The following is a 12,205-nucleotide window of genomic DNA, read 5'->3' on the forward strand; positions in this document are numbered from 1 at the left end:
TATCTGTATCGTGTCACATACCTGAATCCTTGCACTTGTGGTGATCTGATGAATCAGAAATGAGGTGTGTTTCCCCTTCCAAGAGCTATTTGCAAAGTCAGCATGAAACAAGAGATTCACTTCATTTGCTGCATTAAAAATTTACATAGTAAGGCCTCCATGTCAACAAAGAGCAATTCACAGCACAATAGTTTGACACACTAGAACTGATTTTTCCTAGCTGAGATGCTACCTTTTCCTTTGAAGTTTTGAAGTGGCCCTCTTCATTTTTCCCAAAGAGAGAATGAAATAAACAAAGTCTGACTTGATAATCTTTCCATATCCACTGAATTCTCTAAGGTGACTCTGAGATTGTTACATTTAATGCAAACAAAAGCAGTTTTCACAAGTTTCAACAGCAGGTCACTATTTCATTGGTTCATAATCAATAAAGTGTAGGTGTTGGCAGATGTATATATTGTTTCTCAGTTTTGAAACTGTGAAATATGAGTACTAGGTATTTTTTATACATGTATTATGATTATCAATGCAACTTTAAAATAATATCTTTGGAAAAGTTGGCATGTATTTTCAAGACTTCTGAATACATTCTGAATGCTTTAAAATAATTTCATATTATTTTTACTCCTACAGTTTGTGAAGTTTGTTTTATTTTTGTAATTCATCATTCCTTATGCTGAGTGATTCCAATAGTGTTTTTTAAACTCTGCGGTGAGATTCTGTGGTGCCAATGTAGATACCTTTTTATATCAGTGAGCTTCCAGTGAGACATATCTTCAGGCCTGGTGGTAAGGCAGGGTCTCCTTTTTTAATATTTGTACAAAATATTTTTTGTGGGTGGATCAAATTTATTTTGAGTATTTGCACAGTAGGTTTTTGAAGCTTTTGAAGCCTTTGAAGCAAAATCCCTATTGTAATGAAAGTTTTCCATAGATGTGGAATGAAGATTTAAGGTTCTAGTAGGGTTAACATTACTAATAGTTTAGTTCTTTGTATATTGTCAATGTAATTTTATTTCTTATAAGTCCTGTCTGATAATTTTGCCTTTTTTAGTCCTTTTTTTTTTTTTTTAAGATACAAATGCACTGATAGTATGCAACTTATGAAAGCTTAAGACACCAACATGTTCTTAAAATTGTTGGGTTGTGATCTGCCAGCAAAATACCTGTGCAGCTCTGAATGTGGAAAAAATGTGGTGTGTTCCAGACTGCTCTCAAGGAAGTACTTCATAAAATAGAGGGTGAAAGTTACAGGGAGGAGTGAAAGCACTATTGGATCTGCTCAGCTTCATACATCTGAGGCAGCTCATAATCACTGCTGCCAAAAACCTGCCCTGGGAACTCTCAGCCCAGCAGATAGAGATGGAAGCAGCACAAGAGGCCACATTAGCTGGGATCTGGTCTGTCTTTGAAAAAGAGTTTTCTGACAGTTTGGACTGCTGTGAGGCAGTGCCAGCTTGCTTGCCTTTCTGGTCCCCCTCAAAGTTCTGATAGGTTTGAGATATTCCTGTAAAATGCTTACATCGAATTGCAGCAGCCTTTTTCTACGCAATAGTGCTGTCAAAAAGCGTTCATCTATTAATTTTATTTGAAGTGCTTTCTCACAAAAGATGTTTTTAAAACAGTTTTTTAATTTGTTTTTCCACTTCAGAATAAAATAAAATTTGGAAATAAGAAACAAAAGCTTTCTTGTTTTTCAGAGGTATCAGTGCTCTAAAATGGTTCCTTGCACAAGTGGGGCTCTTCTTCACAAATCTGTGTATCAAATTTATCTTTCCTTTAAGAACTTGTCAAGTTGTCAGCCTCTTCTAAGGTCATGGACTTTCCTCAGTTCTAGTAATCCTTACAGGAAATGGACCACATGTTTATTGTCTTTGGTATCCACTGTTCCTTTTTTTCCTTTCCTTTCAAGAAGTATTGCCATCTGTTGCTTTACAGATTATTTTTTTACATATTCTCTAACTTCTCCTTCATCACCATCGGATTTTGATCAGTTTTTTGATGAGTTTTTTGATTAGCTTTCAATAATTTTTTAAATAAGAAAAAAGAAATCTGTAATGCATTCAAAAGCATTAAGCAAGATAAAGTTGAAATGCAGTTATCTTACCATCAAATATTCTTGTGTAGTTCTCTTTTCTCTTAATTACAGCCTCTGAGCACATTGTGACTCACCATCAATTACCACCCGTTATCCTGCTCATCTGGAGTAATGGCATGGTGGCAAAGCAGAAACAGAGCTAAAAGATAAAGCAATTACGTTGTAAGAATTCACTGTGCCCTTATGTGAAGAATGAAAACTCCAAGACACTTTAGATGGTGGAATACAGTGAGCTGAGCCAAGGTTGCCCAGCACAGTCTTGTTCTTGTTCTGTAAACACCTAGAGCAAAACCTGTCAGGCCATGTGCTGTGGTTTGATCCCAGATGGCAGCTCAGCTGGCTTTTGTGCTGGTGGGGTGGTGTGAGAAGGAAAAGGCCTTGGCTCTGTGTAAGTGCTGCTCAACAATCACAAAAACATCCCTGAATTACCTGCACTGTTTCCAGCATAAATCCAAAACACAGTACCGTGCTAGCTACCATGAAAAAAATTAACTCTACCCAGCCAACCCCAGCACATCATGTTCATGGATCTCATAATCCCAGCTGGACATGAGCTTGTCTCTTCAGATGTCATGATGCCATATCCCTAAAGGATATTAAAAAGTGTGTTTATCTAAATATAATGCTTGAAGATAAATCCAACTTCCATGTTAGTATGAGTGCATATATCACAAGAAGACAATAAATGATCTTTTCTTCTGTTACTTTCAGAACCAAATTTTGTGTCATCTTATGATATTGGGAACTTTACCTACTTCTTCTTCCGGGAAAACGCAGTGGAACATGACTGTGGGAAAACAGTTTTCTCTCGTGCTGCTCGGGTGTGCAAAAATGATATTGGTGGCAAGTTTGTGCTGGAGGATACCTGGACTACCTTCATGAAAGCTCGTCTGAACTGCTCTCGCCCTGGAGAAATTCCATTTTACTACAATGAACTTCAGAGTACTTTCTTCCTGCCAGAACTGGACTTGATCTATGGTATTTTTACCACTAATGTGTAAGTAGACTGAATGAAATATTTTATTTTCTTGTTGTTTGTGACGGTAAAACCTAGAACTTCTGAGCTGCTCTCTTCTGCATATGCCAAGTAAACATCATAAATTCAAACTACTGCTTTGCCCAATCCACTGTTTTCTGTGAACAAGTATCAGTTGCAAATGTTTAAATGTTTCCCACATGAATTGTTGAAAACGCGAGAGAAGGAATAAATTCCTATTATTTCCTTACTGCAGGAAGCCAGTTGTGTTTAAGACTATTCTGTCATATTCTTCACTTATTGTTAGGAAGTAATTAACTTTTATTTTTACTATTTTAATATGTAAATGCATTATGTATTTATGAAATAAATAAATTATAGTTGCAACGTGACACAATCATGAATTTGACATGATGGAATTTGACCATGTCATAGAGAACTCATCTTACCCAAAACAGCACAAGAGGTGCTCTTAGGTATTTTAATATAGTTCTAACATATCCTTATGTGAATTTGAAGGTCAAACCAAGAATTTTACCTAATTTTACGTGAACCTGTTATATAAATAAGGTAAAATTAGGGAAAAAAAAAGAAGTATAATTTGGTCTTAGAAATTCAAGCTTGTTAAATATTAAAAAATTGGATGGACATAGAAAAAAAGAGACATCTCAGAAATGTCCTTTTTAAATTTAAACATGATGACCAGTGTTCAAATGCTGCTCAGTGAGAGCAGCGTCTGTATTATGGCTGTGCAGCCCAATGTTCAGACCACTGGAATAATTTCTAATTTTGAGTTCTGATTCTTCAACCTTCTTGTACTGTCTTGCTGTGTAAATAAGTTTTGTCCATATTTTAAAAGATCCTTGGGCACCTAAAACATAGGTAAGGCACCCTTGAACACAGGGATACCTACCTTTTATAAATATTCATTGACCAGGTGGAAGCACTTGCAAGTTAGTGCCAACAAATTATAATCCCTATGCATTCTAGACAGTAAGCATGAATTTGAGCTCATTTAGGCATCTTTTAGACTGAGGCTCACCCCTGGGCTGGCAGCTCAGGCTGTGAGCAAGACTAGCGATGACATTCTTGCACCAGGCTGTGGCAATTCCTAACTCATGACGTTGGATGATGAGCTCAGCCTGTTTCTGCAATGGAGTAATGTAGGGAATCTAAACACTGTTTATGTAAAGAGAGAAGCAGAGACTTTGAGATTACTGGGGATAAGAAAATTTGCTGTTGTTTCAATCAGTACTTTTAATCTTGTTGTTTTCCTTATTAGTTGATATACTAAATGACAGGTATTTGTCAGGTGGTATCCACATATACTCTTCAACCAGATCTTTCCTGAGAAGTCAAAGTAGCCTAGACATGTTCCTGCCATGAAAAGCCTGAGCAGAGGAATTCTGCTCTAGAAAATCCACGGGGCTTTGGCCATGGAAGGGGAATGATGTTCCTGATGCTTCCTGCCTCTCCTGAAAATGGACTTGCTATTGTTAAGACTACCTTTGCTACATGAAAGTAGACAGTATTTTAAACCTTGTTTCTACTTTCCTCTTCCCCTGTGGCTCAATGTTCTGACTGTCCAAGAGAACTTAACTGTCCAAAGGGGAACCAATTAATTATAACTGTTTGAGGGTAGAGTTTTTCAGTTGCTCTATTTAAATGCCTGCCTTCAAATGCTATAACTAAATTTTTTAGATATTTTTGAAATATTCTAGAGATAGGATTACTTCCCCATGCTGACTCCTGTTCATAGATAGTTTTTGGAAATCATATGATCCACCTTTCTGGCCTGCGGGTGATGGTGGAGAAACACAGGGGTTTCCTATGACAGGGGACAACATATTCCCTTCTATTCATGAAACAGCATCAGATACAACTTAATGGCATTCATAATTCTTCAATCTCAATATGTTCATAATTAAAATTTCTTTATTGGACCTTAATGCTTTTTAGTATTCTTTAATATACTTGTGGAGGGAAAAAATGGAAACATTTCTCTGACAGCCAAACATGCACCTTTTATATGTTGTTGACTATCAAGTCCACTATAGCCACGGCTTCATAAAAAAGCTGATTTTGTTTCTTTCAGACTATCCAAAAAATCTGTAAACATGAGTCTCATGTCCTCATAGGACTTAATGAAAGTCAAGAAAACATTGGTACAGTTAATAATATTAGTAAGATGCATTTAGTGATATAAGCAGGGATTTATCAGCTCCAATGATGATTGATTCTGCAGAAGTTGTAAGCATGGAACTTCAAGGTTTGGGCTTCCTTTTGGCTTCCTTTGGAATAAGAGAGACAAGCATAAAAAAGCAAATTGCTCTTTTGTCCTGGTATTTAATCCATATATCCTAACTCTTTTTTCAGTTGTTGGGATTTTTTTTCCATCATTATGGAGTTTCTATAGTAAGTTTTCTTAAGCTTTGTTTAAATTCTAGACTAAGCTTAAAAAAAATAGTGGCAAAAAACAAAACAGGGAAGAGTGCTGTGTGGATCAGTTGCCAGCAGTTTTAGCTGCAACAGGAAATCTGTGCAATTGACACCTTCATTATCTAGTCTATTATCTCAAACTGAAGAAAAGATTAATGCAGCTTTCCATATTAGGAGCTTTCATAGTTTTTAGATTATATTCTTTACACTATGCAGAATTACTTTATTGCCTTGTACATAACATTTTCAAGGCAAACCCAGGAAATTGTATGTTTTGTCCAGCTGCCATTTATTGATTTTTTTTTTTAACATGATAATCTTGTAAGCAGGCCAAGTTGTTTTCTCTTGATGGGTTTCTGCAACTTGCATTCCTATTGCTGTACAACATCTCTTGGAAGACAGGATTTTTGTGGACGTGTCTCGTCCAGGGATTCCATAGGATCTAGAGACATACCACACATTGAAAAACCTTTCTTATGTCATGTAGTCATTTGTTGTATGGGAGAAACTTCATTGAACCCTGAGAATAAAATAATTCTGAACTTTCTACCTAGAAAAGACATGTCTCAGGGTATTAGAAGTATAGTGTGGTATTAGAGCAGCAGCACAAAGTAGGAAGTTCTGAGTTTTTCCCCACACCAGCTTCTTGGTAGGGCTGACAAGTATTTCAAATGCAATGACTATTCTAAATCAGTTCATCATTTATCATTATCTTGAAATATCATCTCCTGGCTGATCATATCTCTTTATTAATTACTTTAAGGATTGAAGAGTTATTGCCTTTTTATTTATTTTTCAGCAAATTGACTTCTTAATGTTATTACAAAGGTTAATGTATTCATTTCTTTTGCAGGAACAGCATAGCAGCCTCAGCAGTTTGTGTTTTCAATCTGAGTGCCATAACTCAGGCCTTTAATGGACCCTTCAAATACCAGGAGAACTCTCGCTCTGCTTGGCTTCCATATCCCAATCCTAACCCTAATTTTCAGGTATGGATATGTGGGAGAAGGACAATATTTTATGTGATCTTTCCTCAAAGTACTGTATGGTTCATAAATTATAAATCCAGTTTTTCACGATATTGTAGCCTAAGATCTTAAAAAAGCCTAACTTTAAAAAAGTGCTTAGGAGAGCCCCTTATTTCAACATATTTAATTTTAATTTTATCCTACCACAAAAATATTTGGATTGAAAACCAGATGTACTTTGAAGGGTAGGAGAAAAAAGGCTTAACTTCAATCTTCTGTCAAAATAAAACACTATGGTTATCTGTCAAGGTGACATTAACTCCTGTCTGAAGTATGATCAAACTACTATTCTCTTTTACATTGTATCTGTGTTATTAGGACTTAAAAAATTGAACAGTGTCTGGCAGAAAAAAGAAAGTGAGAGGGAGGTGGTAAAGGAGGAGTGGTCAGAATTTTATATATTTTTATGTGCAAGGTGGTTCACACTCCCTGAAGAGTCAGATTAAAAGAACTTGTGACACATTCTTCCCCTCATTTGAACTTGTTGGCCTCGGAGGGTGTAATAATCTGCAGCTGTCTGACAGTGTAAAACCAGTTAGTCCAAGGTGGGTCATTTAGAGGAACTCTGCAAAAAGAAAGGGGTATTTCAGGAGCACATATGCATTGTTTTTGTCTTTTTCATAGTCACCGCTCCTACCAGGACAATTTTAAGGAGTGTGCTTCTTGCAAGGGATATGGAAGGAAAAGCATCATTAATGTTTTGATTAACAACAATAGCTTTTCATCAAGGTATTTAAGTGTAGTCACCTCTTTCCACCTTTCACCCTCACTTAATGCAATTTCACAAGTTCACTTCTGCTCCTGGAACAGCCTTCCCTAGCTTGTAAGAGTCTTAATATCTTTGCTAGCATGAAAAAGAATCAACCACTGGGGATCGTAGGTAGTTCTAATTACTTCCTGATCTGTGCAAATGAAGGAAAATAAGGTACAGTTTACAGGCTAGAGCTATGTTACCTTTCCTAAGTAGTACGTTTGTCATCAGCCAAGTGACAGGACTCTTAAGTATGCCAGAAGCCTGCAAAAGCAGGCTGTATTTGTATGCAGCTTTTCACCTGTTGTAGAAATATTTGTTTTGTCAAAATAGTGATAGGGAGAGGGTCTAAGAGAGGCTAAATTTTTGAAGGAGAAAGCCTGAAAAAGTGCTTGTATATAAAAATCCTATCACCTTTCTTACGAGGTAAGCACATCCAATAAAACTTATTAAACTCTCCCTACAAACTTTGCATTAATGTGGTGTTAATTATTGTGAGAGCAGCCCATACTGAATGGTGCTTACAAAGAAAGATGACAGCCTGATGGCTGTGTAAAAACAGTTTTGGTCTCTGCTGTACTGTTAGTGCATGTCTCCAAGTCCCAGTCAAGACAGGTGTTGAAATTTATTTCTTAGATGGCCTGGCTGATTTTAATACAGCTGGTACTTCATCCAATTTACAAGAACAGTGACAACAGTTGTATCATGTCTCACTGAGCCACACACAGCTTTGAAGGCAGAGCTAGTGTTAAGAGCTGTAATGTGGCCTTTTACAACACAATATGGAAGGCAATTGATGTCAACTGATCTCTAGGTATCTCTAATGTCCAACTTCTTTTGCTGATGCTGCTTTTTATTCCCTTGAATAACTTTCTGCTACATTTCTGGCTCCATAACTGCAGCAGTTATGATAGTAGAAGCTAGTCTAATGCTTACAGATTTAACCATGTTTTGTGACTTGACTTTGTGACTTTAGAGTACACACCTCACATGGATGAGATATATTCATTGACGGAGTCATTGGTTTCCTTCCAAGAAAGAACTCTTTATTCGTAGAGTAGTTATGATAAGGGATCAGAAGTTCTGTTTGTGTAGTCCCAGAAGTATATTTTTCCTCTGAGTATTCACCTACTCAGTAGCAACAGAGAGAAGTCTGCCATTTGAAGGAAGACTACTGCTGTGTAGATATAGTAACATCATGTAGCAGGCACAGGCCCTGCAAACCTGCCTTGGCGTTCAGAGGCAGAATGCTAAGTCACGATGACTGAACAATAGGGGCCCCTCTCTCCCGCTTTCGGACCATTGCTTATCTCTCTGTAAGGCTATAGGTCACTTTCTTTTAACCCTTACCATTGGACAATTCTCAATCCTCCCTTGCCCTATATAAACCCCTGTTTCTGCCCGGCTCGTTGGAGCCGCTGTCCCTGAGACCCTTTGAGACACTCCGTGGAAGAGCTACAAAGAAGACCAATAAAGACATCGTCTTGGAACCTCACACAGCGCTCTCCTCTCTTTCCTGGTCTTCCGAATGCCTGCTGCATGCCCCAGCCGAGCCTAGCAAGCTTAAGAGCTGAAATCACTCATGAGCTGAGAATCACTAAGGCTGAATATCACTAAGGGCTTGCTGAGGCGCAGGCTGGAGGCACTGCCAGAGCTTGGGCTGACTAGCCCCCCTCAGAGCTATGCTATCTGGCTTTGATGCAGCTCCTGGGTACACCCCGTAGCCCAGCCAGCGGCATTAACATCAGACATTATATTTTCAATGCTGGCTTATATTAATGAATTATTTTTTCATTTTAGAATACTATTGGAGTCCCAGTTTTGAAGAACGTTGTTTTCTTCAGAGATCATTGCTTTTCTCTTTAGAAAGGGCAATGTCTATCGTAAGACCAAGGACCATTTGCATTTCAGTGTACTATGGCTATTCAGTTGGAATTTTTCCTGCTTGATAGATCCAGAGAACTTCTTTGGTGTGGTTTATTTTTTTTCACTGGTCTGACATACAGAGCAAATGTTTCCTGCCAGTTGCAAATTTATCATTATTTGTCATCTGATCTCCCATTATGAAATAATTTGTTTGACTTTTTTTTGACATTTGTGGATTTGGAACAATCACTCAATTTTGGATTAAATATATGGTAATAATAATAAAAAAAAGGTATGGATTTGCACACTATTGTTTTGCTCATGCTGTAATTCATGGCACAGTTTATGACATAGTAAAGCAGAATGAAAATGGTGACTTAGTTATGCCTTTCACGTCACCCAAATATTTGATAAATGCTGTGAAGTAGTGCTTTACTTCTCCAAAGCATTTATGCCTGAGTAAACATGTAAATGTTTATATATTCCCATGCATTAAGAAGTTTTCTCTTTTGGGTCCTCAGTTGAACACAAATATGTTATAATTGATTCCCAGTAATTTTGCTTTGTTTATGTGTGTTTGAAACTTGTCCATGCAGCTAGTGGATGTTTTCCTTTAAGAAAAGAGCGCAGTTTTCATGTTCAAAATATGGTCAATTTTAATGCAAAAAAAGTCTTTGCTGTGGGTAATATTTATTAGAGCTCTGCACTGTCCATTTTTAGTACTTAGGACAGAGTTCTAAGAATCTTCTAGAACTATATGTTGTACTTTCACCTGGCATTCCTGTCAGACCCTGGCTGTGGTAGGGCATGGGTTTGCTTTGAAAATTTGTTATGTCTTTAGCACTGAGTTCTGTGAAAATTATAATGAAAACTAGACAGAAAATAATTTGGTTTTTTGAATGGTAGTTTTTCTCCTTCCTGCCCTGTGAACATAGGATATATCAAAATATCTCCATAATCCACTTGTGCTGATCAATCTGGTACTCTTCCATATTGTTTAGAATTAGGGAGCCTCCATAATACTGCCTTGGGAAAACCGAGCTCCCTGAGTCCTTGGACAGTTTGGTTAGCACCAAAATGGGACCTAAAAGTTGAATTCCACATTGTCATTACAAGATATGCTCTTGCTTTTATTTTCTTGTGCTGTAAATCAGAGAGTAAATCTATTATTATTGTTGACACATACAGTCATGCTACTTTTCTGTCTTTGCAGTGTGGCACCATGGACCAGGGTTTATATGTAAATCTGACTGAGAGAAATCTTCAAGATGCACAAAAATTCTTCTTAATGCATGAGGTTGTTCAACCAGTTATTCCAATTCCTTACTTCATGGAAGACAACAGCCGATTTTCCCATGTGGTTGTGGATGTTGTGCAGGGCAAAGACATGCTTTTCCATATCATCTATCTTGCCACAGGTATGACTCTTCCTTGCTGGGATAACTGGAAAAGTTTATCAGTCTTTGGGTTTTAATGTTCTGTTAATTACTTATGAAATATGTGTACAGCACCTTGAACATCAGCTTTTCCTCTTTGGCACAATCACCTGTCTATCCTCTACCTTTTCTGAATAGATCAATTTAGCCACTACAATGTCTTTTATGTTATTTTGTGAACTCCAATTTTGGTTTTTGTTTCCTGTTCTCTTTGAAGCTGTGAAGCTTGTAAATCAAATCAAGCGTTGGAAATTCTACAAACAGGGCTTCCAAAGTTTCACCATCTTTTGTTCCATTTACTTAGTTACCGGTACAAAATTAAGGGCCCAAGACAAAATGGTTTAGGACTCTCTGATAAAGAAGTAACTTTGTAAATATCAAATACAGGTACTCTTTCTATTTCTGATTTTTTTTTCTCAAATATATTTTATTAACTTTCCTTTTCATCTCATTTTCAAGATACTAATTATGCAGTTTTATACCCTGCCTCATTGCTTACCCATTTATATGTAAGCTTAGCATGAAACAAAAAACAACCTTCCACCTTGTATTGCCTTCGTTAGAGCTATTGCCTTCTTGGTTCAAAATTTCAATCTTCTTAAAAATAATGAGGGTGTTGGAGAATTGTTTTGCAGAACAAAGGTGTCCCCAGCTGAGACTGAAATACTAAATTGGACTAATAAGTTTTAAAGCCTCAAGGCATCAAACTTAGGATAGTTCTTAAGTACTTGGGCAAAGTAATGGTTTGTTAATGTTCAGTTTGTTAATGTTCAGTTTGTCTCATTGTGCTCTTTGAAAGCTGGACAGTAATGGAAAAGCTTTTGATAGGTTAAAATATGCTTGGATTTGACCAGTTCTAGTCAAAACAGCCTGCTGGTTGGTAAATCAGAGCATTTTAAGTGAAATCATGCCAATGCTAAGTGGTGTTTGTATTGTAGAGGCCTCCTGACCAAACCTGAATTGCAGACACATGCAGTGAATTGATTTTATATGAAGAAACTATCACTACATTGCGGGATATTTACATTATTTACAGTGTTGGAAGCACCAAGAATAATGACTTTTGTCATAATTCAGATTGTCTTTAGGTTTCAGTTTCCCTTGGTGTGTAAACATTTACATTTGAGTCATCAAGTGAGGATCTAAGATTTTACACTTCATGGTTCATTAATAGATAGTGTTCAGGAGTGATTCTGTGTTCTTTTTGTGCTGCTAAAAAAAAATACTGCTCCTATGCTCCTTGTGATGTATGCTTGCCTTTCACTTTTCATTCTTCTCTCTATGTCTGTTTCTGATCATACCTGGAAGCAGGGTACTTATCTTAGCTGGATCTTTGGTCTAAACTCTGCACATGCTTTCCTGTAGGTGGGCAGTGTATGTTTTATAAGTGTGAGAAAGCATGTGATAAAACCCCCATTCTACTCTTGCAGTTTTCTTGATGTATTTAATTCTATTTTACATGTTTTTCACTGAATCACAGCGGATTTTGTTAACATTTCTTCTACCCCAATGGAGTGTAAGTGTTAAGACTTATTTTCTGAGAAATATTAATATTCACTTCTGCTAAAATTTGAAATTACCACATGGTTATATACAAATACCACAGGTACAG

At 37.0% G+C, this 12,205-nt stretch overlaps 1 protein-coding gene across 5 annotated transcripts in view; it reads left to right on the forward strand.

The window, feature by feature from the left end:
* The window catches only part of SEMA5A (semaphorin 5A), a 318,036-nt gene that overhangs the window by 188,979 nt on the left and 116,852 nt on the right, over window positions 1–12,205 (forward strand). For all 5 annotated transcript variants that reach the window (XM_038128190.1, XM_038128193.1, XM_038128191.1 and 2 more), the window contains 3 exons: window positions 2,809–3,094; window positions 6,366–6,501; window positions 10,371–10,575. In XM_038128190.1, the coding sequence (XP_037984118.1) occupies window positions 2,809–3,094; window positions 6,366–6,501; window positions 10,371–10,575 (627 nt within the window). The remainder of the gene's footprint in view (window positions 1–2,808; window positions 3,095–6,365; window positions 6,502–10,370; window positions 10,576–12,205) is intronic.

The sequence above is a fragment of the Motacilla alba genome, chromosome 2 (assembly GCF_015832195.1).
Source record: "Motacilla alba alba isolate MOTALB_02 chromosome 2, Motacilla_alba_V1.0_pri, whole genome shotgun sequence".
NCBI classification, from domain to species: Eukaryota; Metazoa; Chordata; class Aves; order Passeriformes; family Motacillidae; genus Motacilla; species Motacilla alba.